At 36.1% G+C, this 23532-nt stretch overlaps 1 protein-coding gene across 5 annotated transcripts in view; it reads left to right on the plus strand.

Annotated features, from left to right (window-relative positions):
- Positions 1-23532, plus strand: part of PIK3C3 (phosphatidylinositol 3-kinase catalytic subunit type 3) — a 140950-nt gene that overhangs the window by 54278 nt on the left and 63140 nt on the right. For all 5 annotated transcript variants that reach the window (XR_006602097.1, XR_006602096.1, XM_004752236.2 and 2 more), the window contains exons 10-13: positions 2384-2569; positions 8722-8876; positions 10668-10758; positions 16962-17029. Coding sequence is in view for 3 of the 5 variants with exons in the window: in XM_004752236.2 (XP_004752293.1) it covers positions 2384-2569; positions 8722-8876; positions 10668-10758; positions 16962-17029 (500 nt within the window). In the remaining 2 variants the exon portion in view is untranslated. The remainder of the gene's footprint in view (positions 1-2383; positions 2570-8721; positions 8877-10667; positions 10759-16961; positions 17030-23532) is intronic.

The raw sequence follows: 23532 nt of genomic DNA on the forward strand, positions 1-23532 counted from the left end.
ATTTGTGACATTAAGCATTATAAAGTTGTGAATTTTTCTGTACAGTGCCTTAAGTTCCTTGGCAGTAGCATGATCTATAAATCTTACTAGTAAATCTGTAAATCTGAGAATATGGGGGTGAGATTGTTTCAATTATTGAATTGAGTACATCAGCATGCTATGAGATTTGCTTATAAGTACATATCCACACATTTCTATTAAGACTGCTGATGTGCTGTGAAATGGAAAATTTTTCGTTGTAGTTATTTAAGAAATATTGCTTTGTTTTAACATTCAACATAGAAATACATTTTAAAAGTGAAAAATGCATGGAATAAGTTAGAAGGGTGGTCTGTGTTCTTACATGGAGAAGGGAGCACTGTGCTAAATGGCACGCGGAAGGTACAGAAGAAATGGATAGCCAGTCTTGCACAATGCAGGCTCCAATTGTAGAGATAAGAATGCCTGCCAAATTAGAAGAGCATCATTTGAATGAAGAGAGTAAAATTAAGGCAGCTACTAAAGGAAGAGGTCAGAGTTGCTGAAAACTTACTGGAAAAATTGAGTTTTGACAAGCTGGCCTTGAAGATGACATTACTATTTGGGTGAAGAGCTTATAGATGGGAGTTAGACAAAGTCATGTAAAAAATAGGTTAGCTTGGTTGAAACATAGAAGGAGAATTAAAGGTCGCTTAATGAGAGTTAAAGGATTGTGGTGCAAAGTATTGGTTTTGGGAAAGAAGCCAAGGTTTTGTTGTTATGTTTGTATATTGGTTTTGTTTATTTGTTTTTATAAATAGGACACCACACTGTAGCCATATGGCAGTCATCATCAACTGTTAGAAAAGATGTCCATTTGGTGGGGTTAAATTTACTCTCATTCTTCCCATTTAAACTGATTAGTGGGAAAAAAAATAAACTGATTAGTGGGAAGAAGTTATATGAAAACACATTTGTCTTTTGGTACATTACAGTTAAAAAATAAAAATGGCTTCACTGTCCATAAAAAGAATGGGTGCTTTGGAAATTAGTCACTGAAATTACTTAAATATTAAGTCTCTTTTTGTTAGGGATGTTAGAAGATGAATTTCTGTTGATAGTTGAAGAGTCATTCTAACATCACTTCTAACTTGAGCGTCTGAGAGTTTGTATGAAATGATTAGAAGTGAAACTGGTATTAAGGCTCTTAGCTAGAAGGCTATGCCATACTCAAGATAATGTGGATTTTGCATGTAGATGGTCCACCATTTTGAGGTGATAGGTAAGCCACTTAACTGAGATGATATACACTTTGAGCTGTGGACTAGATAATCTCCATTGTGCTTTTTTGCTTAATTTAGTTAAATTAAGAGTAAATTAGGTGATGGGCATCAAGATTCATTTATGTCATACTAACCAGTAATTGTGTTTTATTGTCCAAAAAGACATTTTTTTGAGAACTTGATAGTTTACTAATGAAAGGATTTAGTTGGGCAGAGTAGGAATTTAAAATTTTAAAGTTATCTTTGTTCAAAAGATGAAGTCATGGGAAAGAAGAAAATGGGATCAGCCTGAAAAGTGTTCTCAGTAGGAAGATGTGACAATAGAAATCTTTTTTTTTTCTTTTCCCTTATGGAAAACAAGTATTCAGCCTTTTTAAAAGAGCATTTATTATGTATGCAACCATGAGTGTTATGCTCCAAGGTCATTTACTTACCTGGACGATCTTGTGAAAACTTTAGATAAATATGCTGCCTGTCTAAAGAAGTGAGGTTCCAGAAAGGCACTATGAACGGGCAGCTGAATCATAGAATACTTGCTGCTGCTTCTGTATTTATCTATATGCTTCTTTCTGTGGAGCTTTTTGATTGACTGTCTTTTCAAATAGTTAGCTCTCTGTGTAAGAGCTATACATACTTTGTTTGAGCCCTCATGTGTGAGTGTTTAGGAAACTCAGTGATCTGGGGAGTTGTTTGAGAGTAAGGTTAATGTTGGGGATTCTACCCTCACTTGACTTTGGACTCTTCATTTGTTGGCTGCAGTGTTTTATGTCACATGTTGATGTTTTAAAATGAAGATTGTCTTTAAGGCATTTCACGAGAATGTGCCTCATCTCTTTATTTCATGTCTTAAGGCCTGCACTATTTTAAAATAAAAAAGGAAAATGAAAAGCCAAAGAAATTAAAAAATTCTTAGTGCTCTATAAGTGGTTTAACCTGAAAAATGTAAAGTTTACAGGGAATGTATTTCTTTTTTTTCTCTGTCCTGTAGCATTTTCTAGGATATGTATAACTATGTGTAGTCTGTCATCGACTCCGTGGCTCTGCCATCAGCACTAAGTGAAACTCTGCCTAGTCACCCTTGACCTTCCTTACCCCAAGTGATAAGCTGTTGTTTCTAATTTTGAAATCTTTTCTGATTTCAGGCTTTGACAAAGTTCTTGAAATGTGTTAATTGGGATCTACCTCAGGAGGCCAAACAGGCATTAGAACTTCTAGGGAAATGGAAGCCAATGGATGTAGAGGACTCCTTGGAGCTGTTATCCTCCCATTACACCAATCCAACAGTGAGGCGTTACGCTGTTGCCCGGTTGCGACAAGCAGATGATGAGGTACATTATTATTCATTACTCCTCTTTGACTGGATACTTTTTTTTTTTTTTTAAAGTAGGCTCTATGCCCAGGTTGGAGTCCAGTGCAGGGCTTGATTCATGACCCTGAGATCAAGACCTGAGTCAAGATCGATTCACCAACTGAGCCACTCAGGTGGCCCAGACTGGGTACATTTTAAACTAGACCCTGATTTTAGACTCTTATAGCATATCCCTGCCACCTGTGTGTGTGTGTGTGTGTGTGTGTGTGTGTGTGTAAGGAAGGAGTGGGGGTGTGTGGGGAGGGAGGGAGAGAGATTTTTAGAAGGGAAGAGGATATACTAGGTGTGTTTTCAGAAGTAAAATTAAAATATTCCTCCAAGGACTCTTCTGTGAAATGAAAATTTACTTCCTGATCTGTTACATGATAGGACAATCTCTCCCAGGACATTTACCTGGCAGCAGAGCTTGTATTGCTCTGTCTGGAAAAAAGAATTCTAATGAAAAATGGTTTAATGCAGCATCAGCTAGGGAATAATTCAGATCCCCTCTATCAGTCAGTATACAACAAGCCACATTTAATTGCAGCCTTGAAAAACCCTTGGGGCCTTTAAAGCATAAAGATGCATGGTCATCTTATTCTCCTTCAAACTTCTCCTTTAAACTTTCAGCTGCTGACAATTACATGTATATGTAGATTTCCTGAAGGTGGTTTTTGAATCCTCTGGAAAGCAAAGACTGCAAACTTTATGCTGGCTATTTATATATATATAAAGCCACCAGGGAAGGAGGAACACTATGTCGACACAAAGCATTGCTAGATTTTGAATTTTAGTAATTGCTAATAAGATAGAGTAATCCAGCAGTTTTGTTTTTACTTATTAATTTTTATATGGTGGATGTCTTTTCCAAACATAACCTAATAGTTTATGCTAGCTGCAGGACTTATGGATATGAGATAACTCTTTTCAAGCCTCAAGATATATATGTGTGTGTGTGTGTGTGTGTATCTCATAAGTTATATTATATGTATATCTCATATGTTATTATATATATATATTTATATGATATATAATATAAAATATGTGAATGTTGACCCCATACAACAAGTAACATCAAAGATCTTTTTTTTATTTAAAGATTTTTATTTATTTATTTGACAGACAGAGATCACAAGTAGGCAGAGAGCCAGGCAGAGAGAGAGAAGAGAAAGCAGGCTCCCCAAAGAGCAGAGAGCCCAATGTAGGGCTCGATCCCAGGACCCTGGGATCATGACCTGAGCTAAAGGCAGAGGCTTTAGCCCACTGAGCCACCCAGGTGCCCCCATCAAAGATCTTTTTTTAAAAAAATTATTTTGAATTCATAGTGGCAAACACAGCATTTATGAAGGTCGGTAAGGTTGATGTATGTCTGTATTTAATTATTGTAAAATGTAAACAATTAATAGTGCAGTAAATGTTCACATATAATTTACCCATCTTCAGCATTTGCCAACTCACAGCTGGTCTTGTTTCAACTCTAACACCACTTATTTTCTCTTCTCCATTCCCTACCCTCCACTGGATTATTTGGAGGCAAATCTCAGATATTGTATAATTTTATTGGAATAGGATGTTTTTCACTTTCCTGTTAAAGAGCAATCCTAAGCATTGTGATTCAGCATATTTTCTTTCTTCCTCATTGTCTTTACCGTATCACAAGTAAAAATTGAAATGTGGAAATACTGAAATATTTATTTTTAAATTCATTCAAAATTTAACTAAAATCATTAATTCTCTATGTTTGACATGAGTCATAGAGTTTAGCTAAAAGCCTTTGGGCTATAGTCAAGACAGCTTCTCAATGTGGTTTCAGAATTTAAATAGAAAAATTTAAGTCCTCATTTTTTATTGTCTGTCTTAAGTTCCCTCACAGGATTATAAACTAAGTATTTGATTGTCTTTAGTGATAGCCATATTCCTGTAGGTACTGAACTATTTCTAGACCATTTTATAATTTTTGTTATGAGATAGAGGATAATGGTAGAAGCATTGTGTACATTTTAAATTGCAGAATATGGTAGTTTTTTGAAGTCTTTTTTTTTTTTTTAAGATTTATTAATTTATTTGAGAGAGAGAGCGAGCTTGCATGCGAGAGCATGGCGGGGGCGGGGGCGTGGGCGAGGGAGGAGGAGAAGGAGAGAAGCAGACTCCTGGCTGAATGGAGCAGGTTGAGGGACTAGGCCAGAGCCTCGCCATCATGACCCTAAGATCATGACCTGAGTTGAAATCAAGACTCAGATGCTTAACTGACTGAGCCACCCAGGTGCCCTTTGAGGTTTTAGAGATCTAGATAGCATAAATAGTATGATGGTTAAGTTATCTCTTGATTTTCTTTTCTCTGAACTTAGTTCAGTAATAAATTGTATAAAGGTCTTTTAATTCTGTTACTACTGATGTATATTAAGATGAATTTTGTCTTTTCTCTGACTCTGTGTACCTAAATATATGTCCTTGGGAACATCTTATATTATTCTGTTTCCTATCCAGGAAAATAATCATAATTGCTGCTTATGTCACTTGACAGCTATGAGGAAAGATTATGTGGGTCATAGTTTTGAAAACTGTACTCATACACATATGCAGAAAGATTGCATGATATTGATATTATGTAAATTTTATACTAAAATCATTTATATTGTTAAAAACTCACCTTCTTAACTGAGCCGTATAATCTTGGACATTTTTCATTATCAACAATGTATTTGGTTCCGTGAAGTCTGGAAACATAGGCAAATAAATATCAAGGCAAATGATGTCAAGGGCTTGTTTAATCTGCAAAAAAACGAAACGAAACCACTATGTTTCTAGATTTTATGGACACCTAAAGATTCACCTTATTTTTTTAAACAGCAACATAGTATTTTATTGCAAATTTAATTTATAATTTATTTAACCAGTCAGCTTCTTTTGATTTGTATGTTATTTGTATTCTTTTGCTCTACTGTATTTTAGTGAACAGATTTATGTATATATTTCTCTGTATTGTTGAAGAAGTAGCTTATATTGGAGTTATTAGGCCAAGAGACACATTCCTTTTACATTTTCCTGATAATCCTCTATAAATCTTTTATTTTGGGACTTGTATCATACTTTAAAAAAATTACAGTTTTTCACAATAACATTAAGTATGATTGGACAAATCCTTTTCCTGTTTTTTTCTTTTTTATAATTTTCTTTATAATTTTTATACATTTATTCTTTTCAAGAATTTAAGAATAATTTTTTCATTTTCTTAAAACTCCACCAGAATCTTTTTTTTTTTTTTTTTTTTTTTTTTTTTTTTAGGTTTTATTTATTTATTTGACTGAGAGAGAGTAAGAGAGGGAATAAAAGCAGGGGAAGTGGGAGAAGGAGAAGCAGGGAAGCCCGATGCAGAGCTTGATCCCAGGACTCTGGGATCATGGTCCTGGGATCATGACCTGAGCTGAAGACAGACACTTAACGACTGAGCCACCCAGGTGCCCCAAAACTCCACCAGAATCTTTGGTGGGATTATATTTAACTTATATATTATATTACAAAAAATTGACAAATTTATGATGTTAAATCTTCCTTCTTGGAGACATGATTTTTGTATTCATTTAAGTCTTGAAATTTTCAAATTTTACACATTTTAAAAAATAGGTTTATTCCCTGACAATTATTGTTACTGTTAGGAACTACCTCACCCCTTTTATTTCCTAGTTAAATGAAAAACTGTGGGCTTTTTAAAAAAAATATTTTATTTATTTATTTGACTGAGAGAGTTCAAGGAGAGGGAAAAGCAGGCAGAGGGAGAGGGATAAGCAGGCTCCCCACTGAGCAAGGGAGCCCAATTCGGGGCTTGATCCCAGGACCCTAGGACCATGACCTGAGATAAAGGCAGACACTTAGCAACTGAGCTACCCAGGCACCCACAAACTGTGTGTTCATATTTATGTTTTATCTAATCACTTCACTGATTTCTGTTGTTAGTTTTTATAGATGTTGGATGTTTTAATATATTTTGTGGGTATGGCATTGTGCTATCTGGAAAACATCAGCATACAATATATGCTAAATATGGAATCTGCTGGTGAATTTCCTAATGTTGTACAGCCACACGTTTGTAAAATAAATTTTACCCAATATTTGAATACTTTTCTGAATTTAATTTGCTAATACTCTATTTAGGAATTTTTAAAAAGCCATATTTCTTACTGCTTTGTGGCTCAAAAAGAGAGATACCCCATAGAATTTGAGGAGGAAGTGGCATTTAAGATAGATATTGAAGGAAGAATAAATTTTCACCATTGGACATGAATTTACATTTTAAGCGGAGAGACCTGCATGAGCAAAGGCAAAGAGAATGAAAAGTAGAAGAAAAATAGAAAGTATTTTACTTTAACAGGAATGTGGGTTGTATGTAGCTAGCTGTTCAGGAAGTAAGATCAGAACCCATGTCCTTCTAACTGTAAATGCCTATATGAAGAATTACTCTTAATTCAATAAGAAATGAGAAGTAAGTGAGCGATTTTTGACATGGAACTTTGCCTGTGCACTCTGAAGCATTAGAATTAACATGTTATCAAGAAGAATGGTGATCACTATCTAGATATCTTGGGAAATTTTTACTGAATTGCCTCAGTCGGAAACCTGATTTTTTTTCTTTTGTTTTACTCGGATGCTTATGTCCTTCATGCTCAGAAGAATTTGATGTTTTTCAAGATGTGACTGTATAATGAGCAAACAGACTTTATACAAATGAAGCGAAGAGCAGTTTGACTATAGAATACCATGCCAACAAATCAGATAGTAATGAGTGACTTAAAAAGAGGAAGGTTTTCTTTTGAATTCCCCCTTCCTAGGGAATTTAATAATGATACAACCTTTTTATTTCATATGGTTAAGTCTTCTACACTGGAGAAAACATAACAGGTAATATATTCAGCAGCATTTTTGAAGCATGCCTTGGTAAGGAAGGCTAGCAGTGAAACTTAGTTACTTATATCTCCTGAGAAGGATACTTGTTATTAAATATATTAATCAATTTTCTGTTACTTAATTCATTTTTTTTTCTTAGAAAAAGCATGCCTATTGCTATTAGATGTCATAAGTCTCAGAGGAATTGTAAGAAATCAGATGTTTATGCTTCAATTAAAAAATGGTTTTTAGAAGCAGAACACTATAGAGGTGCTTTGATACAGAGTAATTTTGTTTTTTCTGGCCACCGACATCAGTATATTTGAATATGGATGAATAAATCTGTTAACCTTTCATTTAACTTTTTTGTGACAAAATCATATTTAATGCTGAAATCTTGCATGTTATTCTTTGTCAGTGTTTAGAAAGTGATAAAAATGTTGACTATATTAATGTAAGAAAAAAGTTATTAAAAGTTTATAATATGATATTAAGTAAAGGAAACGGGTTGTTGGAAGTAGTCTTTGTCCTCATGACATTTTTAATAAACTGGAGAAGACCAAGAGTAAATAATATAGCAAATAAATACAAATTCTGTATTTGTTACAAATAGTGAAGGAAAGTGTAGGCCCTCAAGTTTTGACAGGGGATTTTATTTGGTTTGTGGGCTTAAAGAGGAGACTGAGATTGAGGTGTGGTCACCAAGTCTCAAAAATTATCTAATTATGAGGGGTTTTTGTTTTGTTTTGTTTTTAAAGATTTTATTTATTTGACAGAGAGAAATCACAAGTAGGCAGAGAGGCAGGCAGAGAGACAGAGGGGGAAGCAGGCTTCCCACTGAGCAGAGAGCCCGATGTGGGGCACAACCCCAGGACCCTGAGATCATGACCTGAGCTGAAGGCAGAGGCTTTAACCTACTGAGCCACCCAGGCGCCCCTAATTATGAGTTTTGAGGTACTAACTCAGTGAGTGACAACGTAAACGTAACAGTAATGATACTTATAAGACATGTTTTGAGTTTTGTGAACTAACAACTGACCTCTAAGGTATATATAATTATTTCCATTTTATAGTTGAGGACCCAGTGAGGCACCAAGAGCTTAAATAACCTATAACTTGCCAAAGGTAACACAGCTGAGAAGTGGTAGATGAAACTAAACTGTTCTCTTGATATTTAGGAATAAATGATGTCTATAATCCTATTGCATTTGTTTTTCTAATATTAGCTTATTTTTTGTGTTTGTTTTCCAGGATTTGTTGATGTACCTATTACAGCTGGTCCAAGCTCTCAAATATGAAAATTTTGATGACATAAAGAATGGATTAGAACCTACCAAGAAGGATAGTCAGGGTTCAGTGTCAGAGAGTGTGTCAAATTCTGGAATAAATTCTGCAGAAATAGATAGGTATGGATATCCAAGAGGACTTATTTTAAAATCTAATAGTCTCCCCCCTTTTCAGATTTCTTCTCCTTTCCTTTTTCCCCAGATGTACCAAACCCTCGTTGGTACTAAGTTTAAAGTTTTACCAATGAGTGTAGTGTGTGCACTTAGAGAACACAGATTACTATATTGCACAGCAGTGTTTTGCAGGCTGTGGAGTCAGAATACCTAAGTGAAAATCTTCACTCTGCCACTTACTAGCTGTGTAAACTTGTGGAAGGTGCATATTTTCTGGGTGGCCCCAGTTTCATCTTAAAAATAGGTATATAATAACAGTAATTGATCTTTGAGGACTGTTGGAAGATTAAATGAGTTAACATACATGAAGCCTTTAGGATACTGCTCAGGGTTAGATACTATTATTGTTCAAGCAGAAATAAAGTGGATGGGGCACGTTAGTGGGCTCAAATATTTTATTGTATGTTTTATTGGCTACTTTTCACCTTTTAGTAGTTAAAATTAAAAAATATCATGATACGTGGATTAAAAGCTGTTAACAATAATAACAACAATTAACTCACACCTCTGTAGCAAACACTGTGAGGTGGTACACATACATTAACTCATTTTACTAATCCTCTCAAGTAGGTGTTCATATCCCTAATTTAGAGATGGACTAAACAAGAGGTTAATTGTCCAGAGTCTTCTATCCTGCAAATGGTAGAGTTGACTCCAAAGCTCATGTTGTTTATGTATTGCCATTTTATTTTTCATGAAGTCTTAAAATTAGAGATAAATAGGAACCTTTAGGTGAGAAACCTGAGGCTCAATAATAAATTATGTTGTGAAGGTCATGAGATTTGTTAATGACAGATGAGGTCTAGAATTCAGGTTTCCTAAATTACTCCAACTGTTATAATTATCACATGAGCTCGATTGTATTTCTGAATTTTTCATTATTATTATGATGCTGCTGTTTTTTATCATCTGTATTTCATTTGATGAAGAACTGAAAAATGGGAAATACCATTTTTTTCTTCTCTAGGTTGCTTTATATTTTTCTGTTTTTTTTTGTTTTTTGTTTTTTAAAGATTATTTATTTATTTATTTGACAGAGATCACAAGGAGGCAGAGAGGCAGGCAGAGAGACAGAGGGGGAAGCAGGCTCCCCGTTGAGCAGAGAGCCCGATGCGGGGCTCGATTCCAGGACCCTGAGATCATGACCTGAGCCGAAGGCAGAGGCTTTAACCCACTGAGCCACCCAGGCTCCCCTATATTTTTCTGTTTTTAAGAGAAGATACCCCATTACTTTGTCTCCCACCATACATTGGAAGTCTTCATTCTCTAGTCATACTTGCTTATTTACCTTCCTCCTCCCTTATGCCATCAAGAATATTTTACTAGAAGTCTTTTAAGATTTTATGATAACATGTGAAATGTAACCCAGTATTTCACAAATTATGGTCTGCTGGTCACTAGTTTATGTTTTTTAAAAAAATAAAAGAGATGGGATGGTCTTGTGGCCAGATATGTTTGGGAGATGCTGGTTTAAATTAAAAAACTGCAGTACTTATCAAAAACCTATAATATTCCAGGCTGCACAAAAATCTTCCAAGAGGCTGTTATCTGTATATTTTGATTGTAGGCTTTTTCTAGGACATAATGTGACTCTAGTGTTGCACAGAACATGCTTTAGAAGTGATGCTTTAATCAGACACAACTGAGGTGAACTGTGCTAAAAAAAAAAAAAAAAGTGTATCTTCTCTTACACACAGAATTTTTGACACATCAATGATATCTCCTTTATCTTTTCAGCTCCCAAATTATAACCAGCCCTCTTCCTCCAGTGTCTTCTCCTCCTCCTGCAGCTAAAACAAAGGACAGTTCAGATGGCGAAAATCTAGAGGTGAGTACAAAGTTCTCAAGTTTCCTATGGGAGCTGTCTTAACAGATAAACATTTTATCTTGGTCTTTAAAAATTGATTTTGATTAATAAACTAAATATTACAACTTTATTAAATAACTTGTTTTATGATACATGTTTATGACTTCTCCTCTCAGCAAAAAGTGCCATGATCTTCATTCAAAGCGTTTTATTTGTGCTTTGGGCATATAAATGGATTAAAATGCAATATGAAAATAAACTGGGCTTAAATATTTTATTAAAGAAACTCAGAATATTTATTGTTAGCAAATTTATGAACATTACTGTAATTGTTGGTGTTTGTGATTACACTGTAGAAAATGTATGACTTTCATACTAGGGATTATATACTAAGTAGCTGTTTTTAACTCATAGAGAAAAATTAAGTGAAAGCTTTCTAAATAATTAGATTGATTTTTGAGGGTACAGGTCAAATAGGCTATTACTACTCTGAGAGATACATTTGAAAGTACATTTGCAGAAGCTGATAGAGTATGTTCTTGAATTTCTCCCTAAGACTTCTAATTTGAGAACTTTTTTCACCTCTGATGTTGAAAACAAATAATATATGCTTTGATACTAGAAGGTAAAGTGGATTAAAAAAATATATATATATGTATTGCTTTTAGTCAAATTTTAGAAGTTAATGTTAATGACTGAATGACTCTTGCTTTTATCACTAACTGTTAACCAGAGTTTAATATCTGCCTACCTCTTGATACAGGAGAAAATAATGAAAAAAGAATTTTAAATTACAGGGTCATAGAATCCTTAAATGAACTCTTTAAGACATTCAGCTCAAGTTTAATTGTTTAACCTTTTCAAGTCTAAGGTATGAATATACTGATTCAGTAATTCATTCTTTGGCACATATGTTTTGAGGTCTTATTATTTGCCAGAAATATTCAAGGTGCTGGAGGTAGAGAACAAAATGGTCAGAATCTTTGTCTTCTGGAGCTTACATTCTAGTGTTTGTGCTGATAGTAGTCAATAATATTTATATATAGTAGGAGACATAATGATATCTTCTTTCTAAGGAGAAAAATAAACCAGAGGATGATGGGGGTATTGGGTGGGGTTAGACAGTTGCATTTTTGAAAAGTGGTGAGGGAAGGCCTCCCTGGAAAAGTGACATCTTTTGTAAAGGTGATACAGGTGAGAGAATAACCATGTGAGTGGTCTGGGGAACGGAGTATATTAGGTAGAGGGAACAGCAAATATAGAGGACTGAGGACCAGAGCTTAAGTGTGAGAAACAGCAGAGGATGCCTGGCTCTGGGGAGTGGCAGAAGGGAGCATGGTGACAGAATGAGTCAGAGAGAGTAGGAGTTAAGCAGAGTCTTGGAGGTCATGTTATCAAATGGCTTTTACTTGGAAGCTGTTGAAATAATCTATGTGAGACTTGTTGGTGGCTTCAACTAGGGTAGTTTACATTGAAGATTGTTTGAAGTGATTGGATTCTGAGTGTTATATTTAGAATACAGTTTTACACAGTGTGACTCAGAACTTTTAGACTAAAAATAAAAAGTTTTTATTTATTTCTTACTTTTCTCTTGTGACTGTTGAACCTGTTATTACTCAATGATTAAGCCATTTTGCCTTTTCTCAGCTGAATAGTTCTATAAAGGGTTTAAGTAATTCAAGCTATTGGAGAAAGCACTGGGATTCATTTTGAGTACTTTTTCCCCCACTGCCCCCAGCAGAGTAATAATAATATTGTATAAGCAGTCATCACCTTTAAGAGACCTGTAAACAATTCAGTGTCTGGAGATAATCAGGTGGCATCTGACCAAGCTGAAATTCCCCTGCTTATCACTGCAAATACCAACATTCTTGTCTCCTCTCTGACATCTGAGGATTGTCTTGCTTTCTCCTTTCCTTTCCCTGTTCTTGGAGTTTTAAGAAACTACTGTTCATGTGTGGCCAAATATTAGAAAGAAGATAGACACTCAAGTCTCATTGCTCAGATATGGTCGTTTTCCATAAATTCCTTGGATTCTTGAACAGAAGATATATTCCCCAGTTGTTGGGTACAACATTGTACATATGTCACTAGGGCAAGCTCATTCGTTGTGTTAATGAATCCTTTCCTGATGTTTTTCTGTGCTTGATCTCTTAAGAATTAGGGTAAAATTCCCCCTGTATGATGGTGGAATTGTCGGTTTCTCCTCCTTTTTCTGTTGATGTTTGCTTTAAATATTTTGAAACTATTTTATTAGGTGCATTCAAGTAAATTGAATCTTTTATCACTGTTTATTAGTATAATATATTGACTCTTTTTTTTGCATTAAAGTCTTTTGTCTGATAGTAATAGAATTTTGTCTTGGTTAGTATACATTGATATACTTTTTAGTCCTTTTTAAATTTTTTTGAAGATTTTGTTTATTTATTTGACAGAGCTATCACAAGTAGGCAGAGAGGCAGGCAGAGAGAGAGGGAGAAGCGGACTCCATGCTGAGCAGAGAGCCTGATGTGGGGCTCAGTCTCCGGATCCTGAGATCCTGACCTGAGCTGAAGGCAGAGGCTTAACCCACTGAGCCATCTGGGTGCCCCAACTTTTTAGTCCTTTCATTTCAATATTTCTAGGGCCTTATATGTAGGTTATCTCTTACTATATATATATATATATATATAAAATCTTATATATTGGGTTTATCTTTAATACAGTGTAACACTGTTGTCTTTTTTTTTTTTTTTAAGATTTTATTTATTTGAGACAGCATGAGAGTGTGGGCACAGAAAGGGGAAGGGGCAGAGGGAAGAGGAGAAGCAGTCTCCCTACTGAGCAGGAAGCCTGATGTGGGGCTCATCCCAGGACCCTGGATCATGATCTGAGCCAAAGGCTGACCCTTACTAACTGAATCACCCAGGTGCCCCAGCACTGTTCTCTTTTAACCAAACTTCTTCCCCATTTTTATTGTGATTAGAGCTATACTTGGATTGATTTCATCATCATAAATGGTGGTACTTTCTAGTCTTATCTATTTTTCTCCTGCCTATATTTGCCTGGATCCCCTCCCTATGCTTTGTCTCTCTCCTCAGCTTGGAGGTTATATTGTCTCTATCAATTCTTTTATTGGCCGTGCTAGATATTTTCACATCCATCCTTTAAATTTGGTGTAAGAAGTATTACCCTTTACCAAAATAGTATACCTCTCTACTTGTATGTCACTTTTACCCAGTGACTTAGTTCTAGCTTATTTAACTCCCTAATTAGATAATATTATTGTATACCATCAGTAACTATTTAGAGGTTTTACCATTTCTTTTTATATCTCTGACCTTCAATATGAGATCATTTTCTTTTTTCCTATAACATATTTTTTTTCTTCTGGTTGTTTTAAAGTTTTAAAAATTGCTCACACAAATTGAATCTAAAAATTTATATTATAAGTTTCTTGTTTCACATATGTTTTTATTTTTATTTTTTTAAGATTTTATATATTTATTAGAGAGAAAGAGAGAGCATGAGTAGGGGGAGAGGCAAAGGGAGAGGGAGAAACAGACTTCCTGCTGTGTGGGGAGCCTGACATGGGATTAAGTCCCAGGACCCTGAGATCGTGACCCTAAGTAAAGTCAGATGTTCAATCGACTGAACCACCCAGGCTTCCTTCACAGTTGTTTTTACATTTTTTTTTATTACTATTTTTAAAGATTTTATTTATTTGACAGTGAGAGAGGGACCATAAACAGGGAGAGTAGGAGAGGGAGAAGCAGACTCCCTGCTGACGTGGGGCTTGATCCCAGAACGCTGGGATCATGATCTGTGCTGAAGGCAGATGCTCAGACTTAATGACTGAGCCACGCAGGTGTCCCAGTGTTTTTACATTTAATTCTTCCCTGTCTATGCTCTATAAATAGTTATTTAATAAAAAATAGTATCAAATGCTATCTGTGTTTTCTATTTAAATATATATAATATATATACAATTATATAAAAGTGTAATATCCTTCTCATAAAGTCAAAGATAAACTTTAGGCTTAGATTCTACCTGTTAAATTCATGGATTCATTACTATGGCTTTCTGATTGAGGCATCTCCCTACTGGGCTTTTAAATGTTTCACATTTAAAATCTAGTGCTAAGGTTTTAGCTCTAAAATTAGAGATAAGATTCTTGCCACTTCTGAAAGCACTGGCAAATATGCTTTGTGATAATAACCTTTTATTACTTTAGCTTACTTCTGAAATACCCCCACCACATAGAAAGTTCTAATCCGTTGATCTCTACCCCTTTCTTTGTTCATCAGCCCCCTTCAGTATTTGCTTTCCTCTGAATATAGCTTTAATCCCACAGCTCAGCTTTATTATCATTCTTTTATAAGCACTTTCAGTTCCCCTGGTGAAATCTCAGCCCTTGATAAGCCTAATGAATTACCTAATTGCTCTATGCCTGACTATTGCTGCAGGAAGCACATAGCCTAGCATGTTGGCATCACTGTAAATTCATGATCGTAGACATCAGGGGGATACTCAACACTGTGTGCCATCTTACATTTCTCTGGGTGGGTTGCTCTCCCTGCTCTGTAGTGACTCTCTCGTCCTTTTTCTATTCTGTCCTTCATGCCCTGCTTCATACTAATGGAAACAAATAGAAGTCACTAGGTAAGAATGGTCTGTTTCCCATCACCAGATGGGAACCTAATCCTTTTTCATTCTTTCTATCCGTTTTCTTATACAGAAGAAATATAACTGTCCTCAAAGATATGCTCTCTTCTCCTGGTAGAAATATTCAAATAAAATTCAGAAACATACAAAACAAAACAAAAATTCCTCCTTGACACCACATCCTTTGAAATAGCACCTTATTTTCTTACTTCCTTTAAATAAGATCAATCTTCTAAAAGGAGTTGTTTGTACATACTGATTTGTCTTCCTTTTTTTTCCCCCCCAGTCTTTAAGCCACATCATTTGGGTCTTTGCCTCCCATTGTTAACTGAAAACTTACTTTGCTAAAGTAGGAAATGACTTTAATGTTTGCAATTATGTATACTCAGTTCCTCTTTGCAGTATTCAGCAAAGTAAATGGCTCCCTTCTTGAAGGACTCTTCTCATGGTTAAGAAGTTACCGTAAGGCCTGTGTCTTCCTCCCCAGTTCTCTGGCTGTGCCTTCTCAGTTTCCTTTGTCAGCACTTTCTTTGTGGCCTGACATCTTAATGTTCCTCAAGGTCCTCTTCTATTCTCAATTTATACTCTTGCCCAAGGCTGCACTGATAAACTCAAATTTATATGTCTTGCAATTTCTCTCATCTGAGTTCTAAATTCATATATCCAAAACCCTTACTTGATCTCCATTGTATAACTGACAGGCATTTCGAAGTTAATATTTCAAAATACAACTCTCTCCCCACACTCCAGCCTGTTCCTCAGTTGGAATTTTCCATCCATGACATAGCAAATCAGCCCATTTGCTAAAGCCATAAATTTAGGAGTTGCTCTCCATTCCTTTCTTTCCTTCCTCCCTCCTTTAACATCAGCAAGTCTTACTAATTACACTTCCCAGATGTTTTAAAAATCTGTCTATTTCTCTCCTTCTCTGTTCCCCGGGTTCACTTTTGTAGACTCCTGTAATAGCCCTCTAACTGATCTCCGGCCTCTACTTCTCAGAGCTGCTGGAGTCGTTTTCATAAAATGGAAATCAGATCATCTCACTCTCCTGCTTAAGGTCTTTTGTTCAGTATCCATTGCTTTGCAAACAAAATCCATACTCAATAGTGTGACCTTAAAGGTCTTGTACAATTGGGCTTTGCCTACCTTTTTAGCCTCCTTTACTTTCATGTTCACCTCATTTTAGCTACAGTGGGCCTTTTTAAAATTTCTTGAACTGTCAAGTTTAGGGCCTCTGTCCATAGTGTCATTTTGGTCTTGCCTAATATCACATTCCCATCACTGCCTTTTGTGACCTCCCGATCTAAATTATTTCCATGAATTTCTTTGATGTCTCTCTTCCCCATTAAATGTTAAACTTCAGTAGGGCAAGTATCTCTTTGAACCATGGTGTCGTTAGCCTCTCATATAGTGCCTAATTTAGAATAAATATTGGATGTAAGTATGGAGGGATAGATGGATGTGTAAAAATCTGCTCTGTGACGAGATATATAGATGAAAACTGATAGACAAATGTAGACTCTTTTCCCCTTGTGAATAGCAGATGGTAATAAATACACTTTTCTTTTAATTCTTTCAGCAAGATCTCTGCACCTTCTTGATATCAAGGGCCTGCAAAAACTCAACACTGGCTAATTATTTATACTGGTATGTGAAATTTATACTGGTATGTATTTAATTTTCTGTACTGGTTAGGACTATTTTTTCCCATACTATAAACATAAAGGTAATTTAAAATAAGGTATGAGAAGTCATCAGAACTCAGAATGTAGTATTTACATCTATCTGGCTGTATTTCTTTACCACTGTGTTCATGGAAATGCTTGTTAGCACTGTGGTTTCTCTTCCCTTCACTGACTTCCCAGGATCCAAGATAAAACTGAGTAAGGTAATAGGTTTTACAGTTTGATATCTATTTGCCTCTTATGCTATTTAAGTAGTTTAAGTATGATTCCTCACAATCCTTTAGCAGTGTGTGGTTTTACATTGTTTACCATGGTATTGGAATCATGCAAAAGCAGGAAACTGGAATTTGAAGGTCCTTCTCTCATGGATGAGGAAACTGAGGCAGAGGCATAATGTAGGTGGGCTTGAAATCTCAATTAAAATTAGGTCTTTTGGGGCACCTGGGTGGCTCAGTGTGTTAAAGCCTCTGCCTTCGGCTCAGGTCATGATCCCAGGGTCCTGGGATCAAGCCCTGCATCGGGCTCTCTGCTCAGCAGGGAGCCTGCTTCCCTTCCTCTCTCTCTGGCTGCCTCTCTGCCTACCTGTGATCTCTGTCAAATAAATAAATAAAATCTTAAGAAAAAAAAATTAAAAAAAAAAAGAATTAGATGGTTTATTACTTTGCTATTTTCAGAGTACTTCAGTGACCTCTTCTCCCTTGTCCTCATGAAGTTAAATGGGGCATGTAGAAGTGCCTCTGTTTTACATGAGAAGATTTCCTGAGTGAGGCGAAGGGAAAAGCAACTAAGACCATAGAAAGGCTGACTGACTTCCTGAGACACAAGTAGTACGAAGCCTGGCTCAGCTCCCTTTATCTGTCACAGAATATTTAAGGGTAAAGGACAAGTTAGCTTAAGCCACAATGAGCAATATTTTTGGTTCAATAAGAGAAAGTACTAGGATTAAACACTAGACAAGAGAGCCTCCTCTAGTTTTGTAGAGCAAGCGAAGAGCTGAGCCAGCTGGTCATTCGCTACCTGAAGCCTCTGTACATTTGGAAACATTTTTAAACTTACAACATACTTGATAGTGTTTAACTGTGGAAACTGTTTCTGATCTAAAATACTGCCTGATTTATTGGATTTACTTAACAATAGAAATGAATAGATAGATACCCATTCTGAAAGCTCATTTGAGGCATTTTGCTTTTCATGAAGAAATTAATCAAAGAACTATCTTGTTTTAGACTGAGTTTTAGAAAACTGTCCTACAGGTCAAATCAGGTATTAATTTCATTCTCCCACTCTCCAAACAACATTTTTCTGGATACTGCCCATGTAGCCAAGAAATATGTAACTAAATCAGAGGGTTCTTTTAACAAACACAGCTGTCTATTTTGTACATACACAATAAATAATTGTTTCATTTCAACCTTTATGGTTCCCTCTATAGTGAAGAAAACTGCTATCAACAGTCTTAACTAAATCTGTCATTTTGGAATCTGTAATTTTTTTTTTCCTATTGGTCCTGGTAATGGCAAGAAAAATATCTCTTTATTTTAGCAGTTTAATATAATATTCATAAAACTACATTACCCTCACAGTAAATGTCAGTCTGTCCTTGAAAAAGACCCACAGAGTGTTTTGATTAGTTGTTAATCACTCTTTTTACTTTGAAAAGTTTACTTGGCAATTCTCATAGCACCACATAGCTACTATTTCCTTTTAATGTAATTTCTTGCTTCCTAATGTTCTCCATATTCCAGTCTGAATTCGTAAGTATGTGTCTATTCACTGGTGTTATGGAATATTTACTCATGAACATTTAAGTAAATATTTAAAAGGAAATTAAAAAAATATAGCACTAAGCATGTTGCCAAGTTTTGGGGTGAGCTTCTTAGTATTTTAAAATTAAGATTTTATATTTTTAAAAATCATTTTCTGAGAATTCCTTTATAGGTATTTTTATTTTCTTGCAATATTCATGAAAAGTTTTCTCTGGCTCAGAATTTATAGTCTAGAGTAGTCACTACTATAGGAGTTCTGTGTGCATATACTGATTATGTGGTGTTTTAAAATTATGTATTTTCCAGGGGCACCTGGGTGGCTCAGTGGGTTAAAGCCTCTCACTTCGGCTCAGGTCATGATCCCAGGGTCCTGGGATCGAGCCCCACATCGGGCTCTCTGCTCCGCAGAGAGCCTGCTTCTTCCTCTCTCTCTCTTTGCCTGCCTCTCTGCCTTCTTGTGATCTGTCTGTCAAATAAATAAATTAAAAAATCTTTTAAAAAAATTATGTATTTTCCAGATTTGACTGTAGAAGAGATTTCATTGTAAAATCTGAAATTGTGATAGAACCTTTGATCTCTTATTTCAAGTAGGTAAGAGTTTTAAAACCATTTTGAAAGCAGCTAAACAGTAGGAAACCTATTAGATGAGCAATTTCCAGCAAGGCAAAGGTTTCCATTCAGAAAGAGTGCTTTGTTTTCTCCATAGACAGTAAACAAAGAGCAGCTCCAACTCCCAGTCTTATAAGCATTCCATCAAACTTAGATTTGATTTGTGTTTTCCCACTATATCTCTGATTCATTGAAGCAATAGCATGTGCTATGTCTGCTCCTTCTCTGAGGAGTAATTGCTTTTCCTGTATTTACAGTCTGCATATTACATATTCAGAAATACTCATGGGGAGAAAAAAGCTATTGGCGTGGGCTTCTGACATTGGTAGACACTGCTTTTGTGAGTATCCGGTGAAAATATGGAAAACAATTTCAGTAGTTGGCTTAAAATGATCATTCACTTCCTTTGAACATGGACAGAGTAGTATAAAAATATTAATTAAGTGTAACAATTTAAAGGGCTCTCATTCTAAGAGTGTTCTTATTATAACAAATGCATTAAAATAAACATTTTAATTGATTGTGCTGTTTCTTTCTGAACCTTTGAATTTCCCTTTTCATTTGTTCCCTTTCCATTGATTTAAATGGGATTCCTGCTATAGCTGAATCCTTAGGGGCCTATAGTTGTGCAGACAATCCTTTTAAAATGAAGAGTGTCAACCTTTTAAGCCACAGAGGGGAGTTATAGTCTCCAATCTGTAAAGTGTTGGGCATCAGGATCTATAAATCGTTCCAGTTTTTTATTTTTATAGCTGTTCCAGTATGTTGAAATTGAAAGTAAACTTTGGGTGCTTTGACATGTTTTTCTATAACTTTTAAGACCTTTCAAGGTAATAAAGGTTATTTACCCCACAAAATGGAATTGCCAGGAAGCAGGTAGCCCACTGCAGTCATATTACAATGGGTACCTGGACAGTTCTGTCTCATTTCTACTTGAAGATGATAGGTTTCAAGGGAATATCTTAGAGTGCTTTGTAGAATCTACTTACTGCTGTGAACTGAGAATTCAGAAATGATTCAAATCTAGGTCTTTTAGTCTTGTTCTAAATTTGTCCTTCATATTTGGAGATGACATTGTCATTTGTATTTTTAGATGGACTTATCTTTATGCAGCAGAACTTTGGCTTGGAAGATTTTTTGACCTTTACCATGAGCATCAGTATAGACCCTCAGTCATAGGAAATAGCTGTGACCATTGTGTTAACTTCATGGTCATTCAGGGAGACCTGAACAAAAGCAGTAGAGCCTGTATGTTCTGGTCATCTCTATTACCCATTTAGAACTGAATTTCTGTGTAAACACAGAAAAGGACAATATACTAAGGTAATGGAGATAGTCAAGGACTTTAAAGGATGGAAAGGTCTGAATAGGATTTGAATAGGACTGTATATTGACAGTTTCATTGTTTGGAATCACTGTCTATTTAACATTCCTAGGTGGTATCCTGAAATGACCAAATATTCTGGAATACCGCAACTAGGAAATAAGAGTTTCTCTTAACTGTTCTTAGCTTATTCATCTAGAATAGAGTTGTCTGATGAAACTTTCTGCAGTGATGGAAATTATCCATAATGCTGCACATATGGCTACTAAGTGCCTGAAATATAAAGTGTATGATTGAAAAACTGAATTTTTTTATTTTTATTTAATTTTAACTAATTAAATTATTATTACTATTGTTTTTAGATTTTTATTTATTTATTTGACAGACAGAGATCACAAGTAGGCAGAGGCAGGCAGAGAGAGAGGAAGGAAAGCAGGCTCCCCGCTGAGCAGAGAGCCCGATGTGGGGCTTGATCCCAGGACCCTGAGACCATGACCGGATCCAAAGGCAGAGGCTTTAACCTACTGAGCCAGCCAGGTGCCTCTATTTCCTTTTTTTTTTTTTAAGTGTTTATTTATTTATTTGACAGATGGAGATCACAAGTAGGCAGAGAGGCAGGTGCAGAGAGAGGTGGAGAAGCAGGCTCCCCTCTGAGCAGAGAGCCCAATGCACGGCTTGATCCCAGGACCCTGGGATCATGACCTGAGCCAAAGGCAGAGGCTTGAACCCACTGAGCCACTCAGGCGCCCCTAATTAACTTTATTTTATTTATTTATTTATTTATTTATTTTTAAAGATTTTATCTATTTATTTGACAGAGAGAGAGAGATCACAAGTAGGCAGAGAGACAGGCAGAGAGAGAGGGGGAAGCAGGTTCCCCACTGAGCAGGGAGCCTGATATGGGGCTCGATCCCAGGACCCTGGGATCATGACCTGAACTGAAGGCAGAGACTTAACCCACTGAGCCACCTAGGCACCCCTTAACTTTATTTTAAATAGTCATATGTTCTTTCCTTCCTTCCTTTAATCCATACTTCCTTCCTCCTTTCCTTCCCTTCAGAGAGTGGGGAAAAATGGAGAGAGAGAATCTTAAGCAGTTTCCATGCCCTGTGTGGAGCCTGATACAGGGCTTGATCTCACAACCCTGAGATCATGATCTGAGCCGAAATCAAGAGCTGGATGCTTAACTAGCTGAGTCACCCAAGTGCCCCTCTAGAACACTTTCTTGATTCAAGATTCAAGAATGCCTTCTTGAAATTTTGACTTAGAACTTCTGTTGGGAACATGATATGGTAGAAATAGTGTCATGGTTCAGTTCTTCATTCTACTTTACAGAGAATTATAAACTATACAACTCTAGGGCTTTAAACAGCAGCTAGTATCATGGTAAACCTTTGTTGTGGGAAGTCAAAAGAAGAAGGCTTTTAGTTTTATGAGCCCTTAAAATATTTCTGTGTGTACGACTGTTATGGGTATGTCAGGGGCTATTGAAAAATTTTAAGATGTGGCCTGTGGCTTCAGTTTCTTTATAACATATGAGGGGAACTAAGAGTTAAACACGTGAAACAGTTTGGTAACTTCAACACAAGTTGTCTGCTAGGCTTCTTCTAGGAAGTCACAGAAGGAGGGACTTCCTAGTAGAGACTAGTCAGAGAAGGACTAGATGAGAAGTCAGAGAAGGAGGGACTTCCTAGAAGAGATAAAATGTCTCCTGTACTTGAAGAGTGAATAGGAGATGGGGAGGTATTTCTGAACATCATTGCAACCTGAGCAAAAGTTCCAAGTGGATGCATATACTAGGAGTGGTTAGGGGCCTGACCTGACTGCAGTGTGTGTGCATAAATTGAATCTGATGCTGGGGCCACGAAATCTATGTTAAACTGGTAGATAAGAGAATCATTGGTGTTAATAGAGGTGGGACATTATGAAGATGGTTTAAAGAAAAAAAAATTTAGGATGATTTTATTGAGCAATAACAGGTTTCTTATAGTTGGAGAGGCCAGGTAATAGGTTATCTGCTGTTTGATTCTAGATGGGACTGGCTAGTAGTATAGAACCATGGTAAGAGGCATTTTATAGGGAAGAAAAAGTCAACACAGTCTGGTGACTAATTGAGTATAGATGTTTGAAGCAAGGGAATGGGAGCTAGGCTTGGCTCTACATGCATGGACCGCAAATGAAACACAAAGTGCCAGTGTTGATTTTGGGTAGAGCTTATGTTCTCTGGTCTGGCTACTGCCTCGCCTCTTTTTTGTGTATTCAGGTGATTTAAACATTTATGTTTTCTACCTGATTTCTGAGAAAACTTGAGTTTGCAAACCCTGCAACAGTGGGATTCCCAGTCCAAATGACTGGAATATTGGTAGATTCAATAGAGATTGAAAAGTAACTCATATAATGTGTTAAGTTCAGTATTACACAGGTTCAGGTTAAAATGACAGTGTCTTGGAAAAGGACTATGCTGCTTGAAAATTAGGATGGCTGAATGTAAGAGGACATGTGAAGAAATGCAAAGTCAGACTTTTGGTATGATTAAAGGGATATATATTCATATTTGAGAATTATCAGTGTTGAGATAATGGCTAGATCTATGAGATTTGAGTCATTCATTCATTCAGCAATAGCCTATTCAGTGTTAGGAGCCAGGCCTGGAGGTGCTGAGGGTATAGTGTAAACAAGGCAGGTAAGCTTTCTGCTCTTATAAACATCACCTTCTACTGGCGCACTATACTTTTTCCCAGAAATAATAGAAAAGAAAATAATTAA

The sequence above is a fragment of the Mustela putorius genome, unplaced genomic scaffold, assembly GCF_011764305.1.
Source record: "Mustela putorius furo isolate JIRA1106 unplaced genomic scaffold, ASM1176430v1.1 tig00003858_pilon_pilon_pilon, whole genome shotgun sequence".
Classification (NCBI taxonomy): domain Eukaryota; kingdom Metazoa; phylum Chordata; class Mammalia; order Carnivora; family Mustelidae; genus Mustela; species Mustela putorius.